The sequence below is a fragment of the Leptodactylus fuscus genome, chromosome 1, assembly GCF_031893055.1.
Source record: "Leptodactylus fuscus isolate aLepFus1 chromosome 1, aLepFus1.hap2, whole genome shotgun sequence".
In the NCBI taxonomy this organism is placed as follows: Eukaryota; Metazoa; Chordata; class Amphibia; order Anura; family Leptodactylidae; genus Leptodactylus; species Leptodactylus fuscus.
Genome location: NC_134265.1, coordinates 184,620,430 through 184,639,499, shown reverse-complemented (window position 1 = coordinate 184,639,499; position 19,070 = coordinate 184,620,430). Strand labels below are relative to the sequence as shown.

The 19,070-nt window shown below is 44.7% G+C and overlaps 1 protein-coding gene across 1 annotated transcript; it reads left to right on the top strand.

Annotated features, from left to right (window-relative positions):
• The first annotated feature begins 1,858 nt into the window (after positions 1–1,858).
• INIP (INTS3 and NABP interacting protein) lies at positions 1,859–18,848 on the top strand. The gene is made up of 4 exons (XM_075263967.1): positions 1,859–2,106; positions 16,331–16,433; positions 18,072–18,162; positions 18,496–18,848. The coding sequence occupies exons 1-4, from the start codon at positions 1,989–1,991 to the stop codon at positions 18,589–18,591; spliced, it is 408 nt and encodes a 135-aa protein (XP_075120068.1). The 5' UTR covers positions 1,859–1,988; the 3' UTR covers positions 18,592–18,848.
• Positions 18,849–19,070: the final 222 nt, after the last annotated feature.

Below are 19,070 nucleotides of genomic sequence, written 5' to 3'. Positions count from 1 at the left end.
GCCAAACCTATTACTGTACATGCCAGGATTTTTTGATTTTTTTTTTTTATTACGGTGGCCCTTCGGTTGTATTATACAGCAAAGAACCATCACTAATACCCGCAATCAGTGCCGGCGTTGGTCGTTGGATTAAGGCCCCTGGAGCTTTGACTGAGACACCATTTTGGGGAGGAATATTGGGGTCAGGGATCAGTAGCCTATTGAAGGCTCCCAGGCTTGTCTGGCCTTTCCTTCTATTACAGGCTGCTCTATACAGCCTATACTACAGTAGTGACATTAATTTGCAATGCATTAGTGATCACATCCACTGAGTACATCATTGGTTGTAAGGGGGTTAAAGGGGTTGTCCCATCACAAGGATCCTATCTATACTGCTTATTAATGTGGATGTAAGACTTTTCCTAAATACACTGCTTCAGCAAAACTGCTTTGTTTCTCCACTATCTTACTTTATTCAATTCATTGTGGCCACAGCCCTGACTTATCTGCTCAAAAGTCAAGTGATGTATCTGCTGCTCTCAGGGGGGAGGGAGGAGGGCTAAGTGCAGGGAGCGAGCCTGTGTATCTAGCTATTCCTGTGTCTACACCACGTGACCTAGCTTCCTGTTAGCAGATAGGGGAGAGGAGCTGCTTTCATTTCTTCTGTTCTCCCAGTTATCAGGCTAGCTAATTCAGTTGTGTTCATTATGGCAGAGACAGGCAGTGTCTGTATGTAACACAGAATGGAGTTGCTGCTGCCTGTACTTCATAGTCCAATATGGGTGGGCGGAGCTACATGTAAATTTGGGGGCGGAGCTAAACGGCAGGTTGCATGTGAAACCCCACCCACCAAATGATGCAAGAAACCAGGAAGAAAGAAGATTTTACAGCAGTAAACACTGATGAGTATGTGAGGTGGGAATACCCCTTTAAATGCAATAAAAATAAAGAAATGAAAATAATTAAAAATTCTAATAACTACCTCTGCCTAGAACACATATAAAAGTACCTAAATAAAGTGAAATATATTAGGCATCCCTGTGTCCAAAAACACCTGGTCTCAAACTTATAAAAAATAAATATTTTCCCATACAGTTGAACTACTTTTTTTTGCCATTTATTAAAAATTTCAATAAAAGCTTTCAAAGCAATAGACATTTCCCAAAATGGCATAACTAAAAAGTACATCTGTCCCATTTGCATCCCTGTACATGGAAATATAAAACGGTTATGGGTGTCAGAATATGGTCACACTAAGAATTTATTTTTTTTTGGCAAAGGATTCCGTTCCCCATTTAACTTGAAAATGCAGAGAAAAAACTCCTGAAAGCAGCACTTTTTTCTCAGCATTTTTCGGATAGAAACCCGGTGGACCCTATTATAGTCTATGGGGTCTGCTGTTTCCACAGGTAACAGCTTTTTAAGTGGATTGGGTTTCCATTTTTTGGGTCCCTAAATGGACCTGAAGAACGGAAATCCCAACGGAGTTGTGAACCTAGTGTGAATAGACCCTTGGCCCGAAATCCAACCTCCCAACTCTTGTATGTTATTATCAGTAGGGTTCAGGCCACATACATCAGTTGGATTATTCAGCTCCTATAAATGCTGTGCCTGTGAGAGCCAGTAATGGCTGTATCCTGCTTCTCCTTTTATACAGGGGCTAATATCCATTTTGGAGCTCACTTTTCAGTTTGTTTGTACATACTATATTTGGTTCCATTTTGCCACCTTGAATTCTGTATTCATAAAGTTCATACATATATTACACCACTGAGGTCGCTGTATAGACAAGTGATGGTAACGCTTGGTCTACACACTAAACAACTCTATGGTAGGAGATGACGTAACGCATGGAAACCTGAGCCGCCGACATCTTTGTTTAGGGGAATGCCCCTCACGTGAGATACAACAGAAGTAAAGCGTATTACAATGTCGAACTATCAGAGTTCTTTCACGACGGAATGTTTTAAAAGGACGTGTTGTTGTTCATGCCACAACTGTGTTAGAAAATGGAAGGAATGAAACATGGCGGCCGCCGAAGCTTCGTCCCGTTGCCTAGTAACAACATGCACATCCGCTCGCTCTCATCGCAGCTGAGCAAGATGGCGGCGCCGCCACCGGCTGCAGGTAAAAACACGTCGATAATATGTGTTCATATGGCCTTCTTATTCTTCTATGTTATGGAGTAAGTAGAAGGCACGCCTGAGGTGGCATCTTTGCATAGTCCTTACCCAGGGTTTTGTGTTTATATAACTAGTTGTCACTTATGGTCCCATATTTGGTAACATAGCTAATCAAGTTAACCCTTGAAATGACGGGGGTGCTTGGCCTTAAAGGGGACCCCTTCTATTATCCAAAGGAGAGATTCATTTGTTGCACCATACTATATTTCCCCTAATCGTAACCGATGTTAGTAAGGTGGGGGTGAAGGTTATTTTGTGAGGTATGGATACTTTTATACATATATATGGATGGATATATATATATATATATATATATATATGTGTGTGTGTGTGTGTGTATATATATATATATATATATAGGCACTAGGTGGCTGCAGAGAAATGTTGCATTATGATTTCTTAGTACTTATTCTTTTCTTACAGTTTTTAATCCAGATACATTTGAATAACTTGATCAATTTACACTGTTTTCTCTATAAGCCTAAGGATGACATAAATCTTGTATTTTGGTTTTGTTTTAAGCAGAAATTGTGATGATATTGTGAACATAGCCTTAAAGCGGTTTTCTGAGATATTAAACAAGGTGTGGTCCTGGGCAAAATTGAATATGGGTCCCCCCAAATGCTAAAATATTGTACCAACAACAGTCACATATACAAAAAAGAAGCGAGCGGCTCCCATTGAAGTCAATGGGAGCAGCGGATTTTGAGGTGGATTCCGCCTCAAAATTCGCTGCCAACTTGCCCATGTGACCTAGCCCTAAATTGTATAGTAAGGCTAGTTCACACGGGACAAGTTGGCAGTGGATTTTCACACATAATCCGCCTCAAAATCCGCTGCTCCCATTGGCTTTAATGGGAGGCGCTCGCTTATTTTTTCCGCTAGCCAGTAGTGGAAAAATAGAAGCGAGCTGCCCTATCTTGCCGCGGCGCGAGGCTCCAGCCCATTCATTTGGGCCTAATCCATTGCGGAATGCCGCGACGGAATGTGTACACGTGGAACTCCGTGTGAACTAGCAAAAGTCAGTACACAAAGACAGATATTACCATTAAAAGGAGTCTATCACCTTCCTCTGCCCCTTCAGGTTGCTACCATAGTGCTGTAGGCGCTGTGCCATTCATACGTATGATACCTTCATTATGTTTTACAGTCCTGTGGATGCTGAAAAATAGACGTTTTTTTCATTACACAAATTAGGTGCTCGAAGCATAGGGGTGTTCCCTGAGATCCCCGAGTACAGCTTTCTCTCATGAAAACACGCCCATGCACAGCTTTGTTCAAGCTTTTGGCCAGTGGAAAACAATAGTCCTGCTGCTGTGATGTCATCATCTGGTCTGTGAAGCCTCGTGCATGTGTAGTATGCACCAGAAAGTCTCACATGTGTAGCCGCATATAAACTGTATGCTAGTATACTCCTAATACTACAAGCGCATACTGCGCATGTGCGAGACTTCACAGAACAGATGACATCACAGCAGCAGGACTATCAAGGGGTTGAACAAAGCTGTACAGGGGCATGTTTTCAACAGAGAAAGCTGTGTCCTGGGGATCTCTGGAAAAGCACTATGAGCTCCAACTACCTAATTTGCATAATGAAGAAAATGTCATTTTCTTGGTATCCACATGACTGCGAAATATAATGAAGCTATGATATGTAAGCATGTCACAGCACCTACAGCACTATGGTGGCAGCTTGAAGGAGTTGGGGTATGTGACGCCAATGTACAAGGCTCAATCATTTAAAGACTGGGCAATTTTCTCTTTTGCCTCTTTTTTTTCGGTAATATTTTAATGTTTTTATTTATCCGTGTTTTTTCTTTATTTTAATATCCAAGAAAATATAAGCAAAAAGTAGGGGAAATGTCTCTCTGTAATGGTAATAGGTGTGATAGTGACATCTGTATTTTCACTTGGGCATTTTCACAATTGTCCAAGTTGAAACCCTGTACAAGTATAACCATGAACACAAGTAACACACATGCATTTTTTCACAATTTTAAAACGTACTTTTTTTCACAATTGCACATCGAAATTTTGAATTTGATTTCTCCAAAACAAAATATAAAGAAACATCATCTTGTGACATAGCAAATGAAAGCTGGTATCATTCTGAGAAAAATGATGCCTCTTCCAACTTTTTATCTTAATTCTAGCCCGAGTTATGATAAAAAAATGTAAAGCCATACCAGGCCAAAATTTGCACTTTTTCAAAATTTAGAAGTCTGTAAAAAATTAACGGATAAAGAAAAAAATTCAAAACTTTTAATTTGTAATTAACTCAAGTTGTACTTCATAAAAACAAAAATGAAAAAAAATCTAAAGACGTCACGTAAAAAAAATTTCATATTTGGATCACTTGATATGGAATGACCCTTAGGCAAACAATAAGGGCCTTTATAAAAGTTAGAACAAAGGAAAAATGGAGCATCCCAACCTACAGCCACATATTGTCTATGACGAAATAAATTTCTTAGGAGTTGTTACATGTTTCAGACTCTGCTTTGCTCAGAATTTTAGTTATAAATTTATTTTTATTTTTTTTTAATAAAGGTCTGTTAGTTCTCGTGATGGGTTAATAAATACACCCATATACCTTTAGCAGGGCTTGGAGTGATTTGTGGGTGTCTCTGCTTGCTGCTACATCCTCTGTGTCTGTTTACATGCTGTTACGTTCCTGCTGTGCAGCTTCCTGTGTAAGCTGCTGCACTAACTCCCTCTCATTCAGCCCCCCTCCTCTCTCTCCATGTCACTAACCTAACAGATCCCACTCTGCCTAACTCACTAATCTAACCCCCCCTACCCTCACTGACTAGCGATCCCGCCCATTACTAGCCCCTCCCCCATCTCCCTGGCTAAGGGTGAGTTCACACGGAGCTATTTGGTCAGGAATCTGCCTCAAAATCAGCCTCTAAAAAAAGCCTCCCAAACTCTATTGGGAGGCTTTTTATGGAGGCTGATTTTGAGGCGGATTCCTGACCAAATTCCTGAACAAAAAACTCTGTGTGAATTCAGCCTAAGCCATTCTGCGTACTGCTGGAAGACGGGGAGGACCCATTCCCCATATCCTGGAAAACCCCTTTAAGAGAACCTGTGAGATTTAAAAAAAAAAAAAGCGCTTGATGTATTGGTGTGTGGGAAGAGTTTCAGTATAGTACTAGTACTATAGTGCTAGTACCAGTGATTAGAGATGAGCAAGTAGTGAAATATTCGATGAGTAGAGCCTCAATATTCGACTACTTGATCGAATGTCGAATCCCATTATAGTCTATGGGAAAAAATTCTCATTTCAGGGGAAACCACTATTTGACTAAAGGAGAGTCACCAAGTCCACGAATAGCAGGAGAAGAGTGTTTAGGAGGAGCGCTGTGCAGTTAAAGCGCACGGACCCCATAGACTATAACGGGGTCTGTGTGCTTGCAGCTTACTGCCCGCACGAATGCGCGGCAAGCACACGGACCCCATTATAGTCTATGGGGGTCCGTGCACTTTAAATGCACAGCGCTTGCAGTTGCGCTGATATTCCGTTCGGGAGGTCCTCCTGCGGACTCCTTCTGGACGGGAGGCAAGCGCTAATGTGAATCGGCCCTAAAAGCAAAGTGGAAGGAGTAGGACACGGCACGGGGAGAATGATAGACCCGCAGGATAGTACTTCAGCTTCCCTCCTGCAGAACCAGCGTTGATTGGCTGAATCCTATACAGTGTACAGAATTCAGCCAATCAACGCTGGTTCTGCTGGAGTCTCGTCTGTGAGGAGGCAGAGTCTAAGATCGGACCACAGCAGTCTTCATTGTGGTCTGATCTTAGACTCCGTCTCATCACAGATGAGACTCCAGCAGGAGTCTAAGATCGGACCACAATGAAGACTGCTGTGGTCCGATCTTAGACTCCGCCTCCTCACAGATGAGCCTCCGGCAGAACCAGCGATGATTGGCCGAATGTTGTACACTGGCCAATCAACGCTGGTCAATGCATTCCTATGAGAAAATGTCAGCTCCCGCATAACCCCAAGCTGCCAGCTCTCCTGACTAGCAAAGAAGAGCCTGCTGCAGAACCAGCGTTGATTGGCCGAATGCTATACACAGTATAGCATTTGGCCAATCAACGCTGGTTCTGAATCGAATGTTTACTGCGAATAGCGAGTAGTATTCGATCGAGTACGAGTATTTCGAATACCGTAGTATTCTATCAATACCTACTCGATCGAATACTACTCGCTCATCTCTACTAGTGATGTGTTGGAGTGTTATTTTGTTTTAGTTTTTCATGATTCCATAATTTTTTCCTCAGAATTGACTGATTCCGTAATTTATTCTCTGTGCTTGTTCTCTTAATCTAACTGTTACTGGCTACCACAATTATTTTTTTTGATTTCTTTTAGTGTTTCTTAAAGCCAGAAAGTTGCCATATGAAATGCCTTTTAGTTTTTATCATGTCTGTGATCTGCTTTTTTTTTTTCTACACAATTAAACAACTGAAGGAACATACTCAGGGACTGGTGATTCCATAATATTTGCCAGGGGTTGTACATATTTGCCAGGGGTTGCTCTATACCAAGGGTGCTCACACTTTTTCAGCATGTGAGCTACTTTATAAACTGACCAAGGGATAAGATCTACAACCCACTTCTTGTGGGCGGGGCCTGTGGGCGGAGCGTGAGAACAAGAGACAGCTCTCCGGTGTCTGCTTGTTCACAGCGCAGGCTGAGAATCATCTCTGGACACTGGCAGGCCGGGGCCTTGCACTTGTTCGCAGTCAGGGCTGCGGTGGCCCCGCCTGCAAGTGTCCGGAGATGACTCTCAGCCTGCGCTGTGAACAAGCAGCACCCCGGCTCCCTTTATCCCTAAGAGTGGGGAGCTCGTCATCCCCCGGAGCTGCTGCTGCTGCCCGGCCTGCAAGTGTCCAGAGTGCTTGTTCACAGTGCAGGCTGAGAGTCATCTCTGGACACTTGCAGGCGGAGTCGCCGCAGCCCTGACTGCGAACGAGTGTAAGGCCCCGGCCTGCCAGTGTGCAGAAATAATTCTCAGCCTGCGCTGTGAACAAGCACTCTGGACACTTGCAGGCCGGGCAGCAGCAGCAGCTCCGGGGGATGACGAGCTCCCCGCTCTTAGGGATAAAGGGAGCCGGGGTGCTGCTTGTTCACAGCGCAGGCTGAGAGTCATCTCCGGACACTTGCAGGCGGGGCCACCGCAGCCCTTACTGCGAACAAGTGCAAGGCCCCGGCCTGCCAGTGTCCAGAGATGATTCTCAGCCTGCGCTGTGAACAAGCAGACACCGGGGATCCCTGGCTGCATCCCGCGATCGACCCATACATCCTTCACGATCGACCGGTAGATCGCGATCGACGTATTGGGCACCCCTGATCTATACCATTCCACTGTAGCTGTGACTGTATGTTTAGGATCATTGTCTTGCTGGAAGGTGAATCTCCTTCCTAGTCTCATGTCTTTTGCAGCCTCCGACAGGTTTTCTTTTAGAATTGCCCTCTATTTAGCTCCTTCCATTGTCCCATCAACTCTGACCAGCTTCCCTGTCCCTGTTGAAGAAAAGTATCCCCACAATATGATGCTGCCACCACCACCACCATGTTTCACAGTGGGGGGGATGATGTGCTCAGGGTGATGGGTAGTGTTACTTTTACACCACACACAGCGCTTTGCATTTAGGCCAAAAAGTTCAGCTTTGGTCTCATCTGATCAGAGCACTTTCTTCCACATGTTTGCTGTGTGCCCTATATGATTTGTGGCAAACTGCAAATGGCACTTCTTAGGTCTTTCTTCCATCAATGTTTTTTTTTATGCTAGATTTGTGGAGTGCACCACTTATAGTTGCCCTGTGAACAGCTTCTCCCACCTGAGTTGTGGATCTCTACAGCTCCTCCAGAGTCACCACAGGCCTCTTGGCTGCTTCTCTGACCAGTGCTCTCCTTGCTCAATCTGTTAGTTTAGGTGAATGGCCATGCCATGGCCATACTTTTTCCATTTTTGGATGATGGATTGAACAGGGCTCCTTGGGATGCTCAAAGCTTGGGATATGTTTTTTATAACCTAACCCTGCTTTAAACGTGTCCACAACTTTATCTCTGACCTGTCTGGTGAATTTCTTGGTCTTAGTGGTGCTGTTTGTTCACTAGTGTTCTGTAACAAACCACTGAGGCCTTCACAGAACAGGTATATTTATACTGAGACTAAATTACGCGCAGACGGACTCTATTAACTAATTAATTGACTCCTGAAGGCAATTGTGCACTCTCGATTTTATTTAGGAGTATCAGAGTACCGGGGGCTGATTATTTTTACGTGTCACACTTTTCAGGTTGTGCGCAATTTTCCCAATGTGATTGCGGTCACAGGCCTTCCTAAATCTCCATCCTGCTCTGCCCACTTTTCGAAAAATTGACATACAGGTTGGAAAATGGAGAAAATGGCAAAGTTTTGGAGCAAACTACTGTTTGCCATAAATGTGCCACTTTTGCACCAGCACATTGACTTGTTTATTTTAGAAAATGCCCACCTTGGCTTCTACTTCTATCAGATTGATCTTTTGTACGGCTGAATTGAACTGCTGTCTTTTGTGACCTGTAAGTTTGTATGCTCTATACCAGGCATGTCAAACATGCGGCCCTTTACAGGCATATCTGCGGCCCGCACAAAAGTCTCAAACTTTGTCTCTAAGAGACAAAGTTTGAGACTTTTGTGCGGGCCGCAGAGGTGCAATACTCTCACGGCTACTCGCTGCTACACGCTGCTGTGTAGACGTGATGTGACGTGATGACGTCACATCGCGTCTAAATCTTCAGGCGGAAGCCCCCGGCAGCACCCTCCTATGTCGGCTCATTCATTTGAGCCGACAGCGGAGGGGAAAGCCGCCACCGCGATGGTCGCGACAGGCGGGTTTTAACCAGAGAGAGACACGGCTTGCCACGTCTCTCTCGGTGTCAAAACCCGCGCGGGCAGTTCACGTGTGAACTAGCTCGAGAGAGAGAGTGCGGCGGGGGAGCGAGGACTCGGAGTCGTCGGAGAAAGTAAGTTTAATGTGTGTGCACATGTGGAACGTGAAACTGAGGGCAGATGAAGGAGGGGACGGCATGACAGTGGGGGCAGAGATGGAGAGGACAGCATGACACGGGGCAGGGATGGAGAGGACGGCATGACACTGGGGGCAGAGATGGGGGACATGACACTGGGGGCAGAGATGGGGGGCATGAATCTGGGGGCAGAGATGGAGGGACATGAATCTGGGGGCAGAGATGGAGGACATGACATTGGGGGCAGAGATGGGGGGCATGAATCTGGGGGCAGAGATGGAGGGACATGAATCTCTGGGCAGAGATGGAGGACATGACATTGGGGGCAGAGATGGGGGGCATGAATCTGGGGGCAGAGATGGGGGACATGAATCTGGGGGCAGAGATGGGGGACATGAATCTGGGGGCAGAGATGGGGGACATGAATCTAGGGGCAGAGATAGGGGGCATGAATAAGGGGGCAGAGATGGAGCGGACATGAATCTGGGGGCAGAGATGGAGGGGACATGAATCTGGGGGCAGAGATGGAGGGGACATGAATCTGGGGGCAGAGATGGAGGGGACATGAATCTGGGGGCAGAGATGGGAGGACATGAATCTGGGGCAGAGATGGGAGGACATGACACTGGGGGCAGAGATGGAGGGGACATGAATCTGGGGGCAGAGATGGGAGGACATGAATCTGGGGCAGAGATGGGAGGACATGACACTGGGGGCAGAGATGGAGGGGACATGAATCTGGGGGCAGAGATGGAGGGGACATGAATCTGGGGGCAGAGATGGGGGACATGACACTGGGGGCAGAGATGGAGGGGACATGAATCTGGGGGCAGAGATGGAGGGGACATGAATCTGGGGGCAGAGATGGAGGGGACATGAATCTGGGGGCAGAGATGGAGGGGACATGAATCTGGGGGCAGAGATGGAGGGGACATGAATCTGGGGGCAGAGATGGGGGACATGAATCTGGGGCAGAGATGGGAGGACATGAATCTGGGGCAGAGATGGGGGGGCATGAATCTGGGGGCAGAGATGGGGGGGACATGAATCTGGGGGGCAGAGATGGGGGGGGGACATGAATCTGGGGGGCAGAGATGGGGGGGGACATGAATCTGGGGGGCAGAGATGGGGGGATATGAATCTGGGGGGCAGAGATGGGGGGATATGAATCTGGGGGGCAGAGATGGGGGGATATGAATCTGGGGGGCAGAGATGGGGGGATATGAATCTGGGGGGCAGAGATGGGGGGATATGAATCTGGGGGCAGAGATGGAGGGGATATGAATCTGGGGGCAGAGATGGAGGGGACATGAATCTGGGGGCAGAGATGGAGGGGACATGAATCTGGGGGCAGAGATGGAGGGGACATGAATCTGGGGGCAGAGATGGAGGGGACATGAATCTGGGGGCAGAGATGGAGGGGACATGAATCTGGGGGCAGAGATGGAGGGGACATGAATCTGGGGGCAGAGATGGAGGGACATGAATCTGGGGGCAGAGATGGAGGACATGACATTGGGGGCAGAGATGGGGGGCAGAGATGGAGGGACATGAATCTGGGGGCAGAGATGGAGGACATGAATCTGGGGGCAGAGATGGAGGACATGACATTGGGGGCAGAGATGGGGGGATATGAATCTGGGGGGCAGAGATGGGGGATATGAATCTGGGGGGAAGAGATGGGAGGGACATGAATCTGGGGGCAGAGATGGGGGGATATGAATCTGGGGGGCAGAGATGGGGGATATGAATCTGGGGGGAAGAGATGGGAGGGACATGAATCTGGGGGCAGAGATGGGGGGGACATGAATCTGGGGGGCAGAGATGGGGGGGATATGAATCTGGGGGGCAGAGATGGGGGGGATATGAATCTGGGGGGCAGAGATGGGGGGGATATGAATCTGGGGGGCAGAGATGGGGGGGATATGAATCTGGGGGGCAGAGATGGGCGGATATGAATCTGGGGGGCAGAGATGGGGGGGGATATGAATCTGGGGGGCAGAGATGGGAGGGACATGAATCTGGGGGGCAGAGATGGGAGGGACATGAATCTGGGGGCAGAGATGGGGGGGACATGAATCTGGGGCAGAGATGGAGGGGGGACATGAATCTGGGGGGCAGAGATGGGGGGGATATGAATCTGGGGGGCAGAGATGGGGGGGATATGAATCTGGGGGGCAGAGATGGGGGATATGAATCTGGGGGGCAGAGATGGGGGGATATGAATCTGGGGGGCAGAGATGGGGGATATGAATCTGGGGGGCAGAGATGGGAGGGACATGAATCTGGGGGCAGATGAAGGGTGTATATGTAAACAGATAATTTTCTTTTATGAAACTAACAAAATCTTCTCAGAGAACAAGGCTGACTGATCACCACTTATAATCTAAAAAAGATTGAAAAAAATGATAGCAAATAAATGTTTAGTTTTTAATTGCTGTATTTTTGTTAAACATATGTTGCTGTAAAATATTACTACTTCATATCTTGTTTTCATGACTGCTGTTAAAATACGTGTGTGACATTAGCTGCTGTGTGCGGCCCTCGCAACAACCTCTAGTTACTCATGTGGCCCTCGGGGTACCCTGAGTTTGACATGCCTGCTCTATACCTTATAAAAGACTCATTTTCCACAAGAATGTAGTAAAAGCAACCAAATAAAAGGTCAATAATATGAGTCACATGATGTAAGCACCATGTCAGTCTAGTGTCATTAAAATATTTCTCTGTCCATTTACTTCATGTTGTGCAGCACTCAGCTGTAAATACACTGTTTATAGTGCACAACCCTTGCATATAGTTTCCATTAGTACACCAACTCCGCTGCTTTGGCTATGTATATTCCAGGTAAGCAGAGGACTAATAGTCAAAGTAATTGACATTTAATGTCTTTACTTCAGGTTTGCTTTTCTAAAAATAAGCATTTGGCCTTTTACATAGTAGAGTCTAAGATGCGAAGGGATACAGTTTAGTCATTATAGAAAGGGTAGATACTTGCATATAGTAAGATACATCAGGTGTTGGATAGCATGTAAAGTAGCCATTATGTATTTATCACCACAATCTTGTATGTTCACATCACGTTTGAGATATATACTTGGACCTAATTTCACTAATAGGCAATGCACACTTACACAGGCTGTCTGAGGAAAAAAATATATATATCTTTTTACCATATCAGCCAGTATATAAAAGATAAAAATTTATAGTACAGGGTGCGTCATAAGTATGGATACACCTAGATATGGATACACCCATACCTATATCTCACTCCCTTGGACTTCTATCACTGGGGCCATTTGAAGGATATGGTGTACTCTGAAGTTCCAAGACACGACGATAATGAATAAACCTATGTTTAAAATGAGCACACAATTGTTTTTCTTGTGCAGTTCTCCATGTGTTTGATGTGTCGAATTACCCCCTTCCCAATGAAAAAAGTAAAGTTGAATCCAAAATGACAGCTTTGCAGATGGGTGCCATGGGTGTCACCCAGCCTCAGTTGTTTCCCCTGTCCTATGTACTAATATGCCACAAACGGAAAGGTGATATCAGCAATAACTTCCACTTTATCTGGGTGTATCCATACTTGTAGCCCACCCTGTATCGACATCAGATACCCTGCCAGGGGGAACCATCCTGTCTACAATGCATGTGGAATCTTTGTATTCCAGAATCCCATACCAAGCTTTGTCACGTCTTCATGGAAAAGCATGCATGAATGTGGAACCTGTGGTGAAACTTGCTACAGTCATCTCGCCAACAATTACTTTTCCTTTGGTGATAGCATAGATTTACAGTACATCTGCTAGCAGAAAAAAGCACCCCACTGAAGTCAATGGGAGGCTTTTTTTTTTTTTTTTTAGCGCTGAAATTCCTCAACAAATTCCTCACCATTTTCCTCTGTGTGAATGGACCCTTACTGGACACAGTTATAAAAATTGAGACATCACTGTAATGGAAGCCAACTGACTGCCTTACATACATTAGATGGGATAGTTTGCGTCTGAAACGCATAAAAAAAACTCCATTGCCTACAGCCAAGCAATCAGCTACAACAGCATATGTTCTAACTCTGTAGATATGGACACACTTCTTAGTGGTCTTAAAAAGACATTATTGAAGGAGAGCTACCATGCAAGAACAGTTGAAAACCAAATTGCCGGAGCCACCAGGACACCAAGGTGTGAGTTATTACAGTAGAAAACAGGAGTCCCACTTTAATCCTCACCTTGAGCTTCTGAGGGGAGTTACACAGAAACTTATATTGACTATTACAAAAAGATGACCCTTTACAATCAATATTTCCAGACTCCCCCCCCCCCCCCCCTTAGTTCTATAGGCAGCCTTCTAATCCAGGACCTCCCTGAAATGTTAGAAAGGCTATTCATCTCTTACCTTTAGATGTGATCTCCGCCGTGCCATTCCTTAGAAATACCGGTTTTTACCGGTATGCAAATTAGTTCTCTTGCAGCAATGGGGGTGGGCCCCAGCGCTGGAAATGCGATGGGGGCGTCCCCCACTGCTGCTCGAGAACAGGCTCCAGTGACGCCTCTATCTTCAGCTGGTTCCTCCCCTTCTCTGTCATCTTTCTTCGGCGTCACCTCCGACGCCTGCGCAGTTGGCTCTGCCAGTGAGACACTAGTAGAGCAATTGCAGCCTCGGAACTATGGTCGCCGGCCGGCAAGCACAGTCGGCTCTACTAGTGTCTCACTGGCAGAGCCAACTGCGCAGGCGTCGGAGGTGACGCCGAAGAAAGACGACAGAGAAGGGGAGGATCCAGCGAAGATAGAGGTGTCGCAGGATCGTGTTCTCGAGCAGCAGTGGGGACGCCCCCATCGCATTTCCAGCACTGGTCCCGCCCCCATCGCTGCGAGAGAACTAATTTGCATACTGGTAAAAACCGGTATTTCTAAGGAACGGCGCGGCGGAGATCACATCTAAAGGTAAGAGACAAATAGCCTTTCTAAAGGCTATTCCGACGTCTTATCCACACAAAAAAAAGGGTTTTAATGGTAGAATCCCTTTAAGCTCCCAAACTCGAATCGGGACTGCACAATCCCAGGTACCTTCATCCTGTAACTCAAATAGAATGAGGATGAACTGACATTGTCATATTATAAGAGAAAATGACTGACTTCCCTATGCCAAAATATTTCTGTAATTCTGATCACAACATGAATGACTTGAAAATTTTGGTATTGAAAGGAAACTGCAAATACTTCAGCAATATAGGAGGGTCTGTCAGTATAAACTTTGACTCATTCAGAAGAGGGATGAATGTATCTCATGGATTTATATCTACTGTTACTTAAAGAGGACCTTTCATGTCCTGGGGTGCATGCGGTGTAATACACTGCTAGAAAGCTGATAGTGCACTGAATTCAGCTTTCCCATTCTGTGCCCCCGGTGAAGAGCTATCAGTGCCGCTATCTTAGCTCTTCACTGTCAGAAGAGAGTTTCTGACAGTCAGTCAGAAACACCCCTCCTCACAGTAGAGTCCATAGCGCTGTACTGTGAGAGGGGGCATTCCTTACCAAGTCCTTAAGTCCTGCTTGCATTTTTTTAAGCGGGTTTGGGGACTCAAACCCTGAACAGGCAACGAATGCTAGTATGAACAGAGCCCTGACACACATGTTCTGCAAACCTCCCTCTACACCAGTCTTTCTCAAAGTGGGCAATAACGCCCCCTTGTGGGCGCTGGAGGCCTATAGGGGGGCAGTAAAGGGCACAGAGAAGATTGGGGGGCGTTGAAGCGGTTTAGGGGGGCGATGGCTAATTTAAAGGGGTGGTATCATAACAATGATTCTATCTATACTGCTTGTTAATGTGGATTTAAGACTTTTCCTAAATACATTGCTTCAGCAAAACTGCTTTGTTTGTCCACTATCTTACTTTATTCACTTCATTCTGGACACTAGCACCTGGCCCCCTGCTCATTGCTGAGGGAGCCACATGACGTAGCTCCCTGCTGTGTGGGGGGAGAGGGGGGGGGCTGAGTGTACGGAGCCAGCCTGTGTCTGCACCACACATACACATCACCTAGCTCCCTGCTGTGAGATAGGGGGAGGGGGGGGGTGGAATAAGTGCTGCTTGCTTATATAAAGCAGTCTAAATCCTACTGGGCTAAAGGACCTGGTCTCTCTGTTCACTGGGATAAAGCTTTATTATATAGAGCAGGCTGCTAGTGGGCAGAGGAGCCAGGTCCTTTAGGAAACTCCGTACAAGGTAAATCCAAGTCTACAGGACCTTTTGATGACATCAATGACCTCACAGGCCCTTCAGTCATCCCATAGGGTCACGCTATGTGGTGGGCGGAGCTACACGCTAATTTGGGGGCGGGGCTAATTGACGCGAGCAAACAGGAAGAAGATTTTTAGGCAGCTTAGAAGGCAGATCAAGCTTCATGAGACTACCCCTTTAAAATAGTTTTTTTGCTTTTAACACAAACTTTACCGCTCCTTTACGCTTAACGCGCGTTTCCTCGTGTAACGCCATCTAGGGGACTAGACAGTAACTATTTCCTGTCCAAAAGTTGTCAAACTGTACCATAGATGGCGGTAAGCTCCAATGCGAAGCGAGAAGTTTTTAGTCCATTTTTGAAAGTACTAGGCCCGCCCGCTGCCTCATATAAAAGCGCACGCGCCATCATGTCACAGCCAGTCATGTCATTCGACGATATTACGAAAACAAGTGAATTTAGCGACTAGGTAAAGTGCTGTACGTGCGGTGGTGAATACTGTGAGTGGTGTCATTAGCAAGTTTTTAATACTCGATTCTTTACATTACCCTCATCAGAAAGTCTTATTTTCACATGCCACACATAATTTAATTATTAACATAATGACTGTGATTGTGATTCTTAAGATGTAGTAAAGTAAAAAAATTTTGGGGGGCGCTACAAAATAATTAATTCTCGAAGTGGGCGGTAGACAAAATAAGTTTGAGAACCTCTGCTCTACACAATAGCAAAAACAAAAGTAAAATGGCAGTTACACTTAAAAAACTGCAAGTATTAAATTGGTTCTTTATGAAATAATGCATTAAATTTGGTTAGTTTTTATGTGGTAAAAGCAAGGTTTCTATAAAGTCTTATTCCACATCCATTATTTATTTATTTATTTATTTATTTTTGGCTCAATAGGCTTTGCGAGCAAGAACAGAGTTGCTATTTTGGCAGAACTAGACAAGGAGAAGAGGAAACTGCTTTTGCAAAATCAGTCTTCAACAAACAATCCAGGGGCAAGGTAAAAAAAAAAATCTACATAGTTAAAATGACGGCTATGTTGTTGTTTGTAAATATAGAGACAGTTCTTTATGCTGACTATATGAAGAAAGATAGAGGAATAGTATGTAATGGGTACTAGTTTAAAGTGAATAACAAGTTATACTAGTTTTAACCCCAACAAAACTGTATATTAGTTTGCTCAGGATCTTCTGCTCTATAACCTACTCCCTGCGGATCAGACTGCTTTATTAGTGTGGCTGATCCCGTTATTTTGACACTATACATCACTGAAAGTGCCTAAACGAATGTGTGAAAGTTAGAAGGTGATCTGACCTGATGAATCACATGTCCTTGTGGGTGGCCATCTCTTACTTGGTGGCACCGTTTATGGAGAAGTCTAGCCAGTGGAAGCAATGTGATGCTCTGGGCAATGTAGATTCCTTCATGATGGTAAACCTATACAAGAGCACAGGACATGAAAAGATCTACATTGTGAGGAAGGTTAGACAAAGCTGAGCATAGGTATAGATTTCAGATGGATCCAGTATGTATTGTTTGCGGCTTAGATTTTTCAGGTTCAAAGTCATTTAAAAGGATTGTTTGTATAATGAAAAGTTGTAAAATTTTTTCAATATCCTTTCTGCATCATTTGCTTCCATTCTAGATCTCTGCTTACTGTCATTCTTTGTTTACTTCCAGTGGCTAAAAATCAGTCCATGGACCAATTTAGGGCCATTTGGACCCCATGGAATACTTTCTGGATCACCCATGATTTATAAATCTCTGCCCAACTCTTAATGACATGTTCATTTCCTTTTCCCTTTTGTGTTGTGGTCTTTGTTCTTTATTCCTCTTAAGTGATTTATTTTTATTTTTTTGGTTTCCTACTTAACAATTTTGTAATCTCACTCTTTTGAGAAGTGTACATGGATGGATTCACACCAACCCCAGGGCAGCTGGATTGATTTATCTGTACTTTCTAACTATCTTTTTGGACACTTGCTTGGATCTGAATGATAGTATGACTTTATTAAATACAGTTAATAAATCAGCCCATGCACACATGGGTGCACAGCTTGTTACAGGACAGAGCTCTGACTACTGAGCTGTGATGAGATGCGGGCTTTTGTGTATATTACATGACCATGGGCTGTATACGACGCTAGGTTCACACCTGCATTCGGGTCTCCGTTCTAAGCTTTCCGTCTTCTGCATGCAAGAAGACGGAAATCACAGACCGGGTCCGGCCGTGAGCGTTTTATGCTCTCAGCCGCGAAACTGTTTTTTTTTTAAACCGAACACAGAGTACTGCATGACCGACTCTGTGTCCAGATTTTAAAAAACGGTTTCGCGGCAGAGAGCATAAAACGCTCACGGCCGGACAGCTTTCAAACCCATTCAAATGAATGGGTGAGAGACTCCTGCAGGTTTCCGTATCCTGCCTCTGTTTTGTGCAGGAAACTGAAACCTGCAGAACAGAGACCGGGCACAGATGTGAACGAGCCCTGATTTGTATTCACTACAAGGAAACCAAGGAACAGCAAGCAGTGATCTAGAAAACCATGAGGAATTGATACATTGTGTATATTGGAAACTGTGATAACTTTTTACTCTTCAAACAATAAAACTTATTTGTATTTCTTATGTTTTCTTACAGCATAGCCCTTGCAAGGCCAAACGTTAACAAGGATTTCCGTGATCATGCAGAACAGCAGCATATAGCTGCTCAGCAAAAAGCTGCACTTCAGGTACAATCTAAATATAAATTTGTTGTTCCTACAAACTTTACATAAATGAAAAGTATAGGCAATTTTAAGAAACTTTGCAATTTATCTTTTCAGAGAGAAATCTATATTTGTGCCTTTATGAGGCGCCTCCTCCCGCTGCTAAAATAATTTTCGATATGAAAATTGTTGTTCTATTTGTCTGGAGACAATCTTGACAGTTTTTGGATGTTGCTTTTCTTAAACTCATTGGGCTAATATTTTACTTTGTTTTCTGTAGGTAATCGGACTTTTCTTAGAAATACTCAGTTATTTCTAGGCAATCATTGAAGCTAATAATCTATGTTTTCTCTGCAGCATGCACATGCGCACTCAACTGGATACTTCATTACTCAGGACTCTGCCTTTGGAAACCTGATTCTTCCCGTTATCCCACGCCTGGAGGCTGAGTAACACTGCCCACATCCTTTCCAAAGGCTATAGTTGAAGCTGCTTTGGTTTGAAGTATCCTTCAGCACTATATTAAATGTGTAGATATGTTACGATTTTTTAATTTTGCTATTTTTTATACAGGCAAGTGTTTCATTACAAGTCAGAGTGTAAGAATTTGCCACAAAAAATAAATGAAATTGTACACTTGAGACCAATGTAATACAATGCAGTTGATTTGTTTGCCCATATCAATAAAAAATGACCTTGTGTGTTTTTAATTATTTTGTTAGGTCTTTGACATGTGCTTACTCAATAACTGAGTTGATGTCATCTAGTGATGCTATAATTTTGTCAATATGTTAGTCATCCCAAAATGGTATCAGTAAGTGCATGTTGTCCCATTAAAAAAAAACAAAACAAACCAAAACAAAAAAAAAATCAGTGCATATTACTAGAGATGAGCGAACAGCGTTTGATCTAGTACATGTTTGATCGGATAT

Excerpts from the sequence above, each read along its gene's own strand:
- INIP (XM_075263967.1), top strand. The coding sequence starts at position 1,989 with ATGGAAGGAATGAAACATGGCGGCCGCCGAAGCTTCGTCCCGTTGCCT. Across the intron at positions 2,107-16,330 it reads GGCGCCGCCACCGGCTGCAG|GCTTTGCGAGCAAGAACAGA; the intron begins GTAAAAACACGT and ends TTGGCTCAATAG. Across the intron at positions 16,434-18,071 it reads ACAAACAATCCAGGGGCAAG|CATAGCCCTTGCAAGGCCAA; the intron begins GTAAAAAAAAAA and ends GTTTTCTTACAG.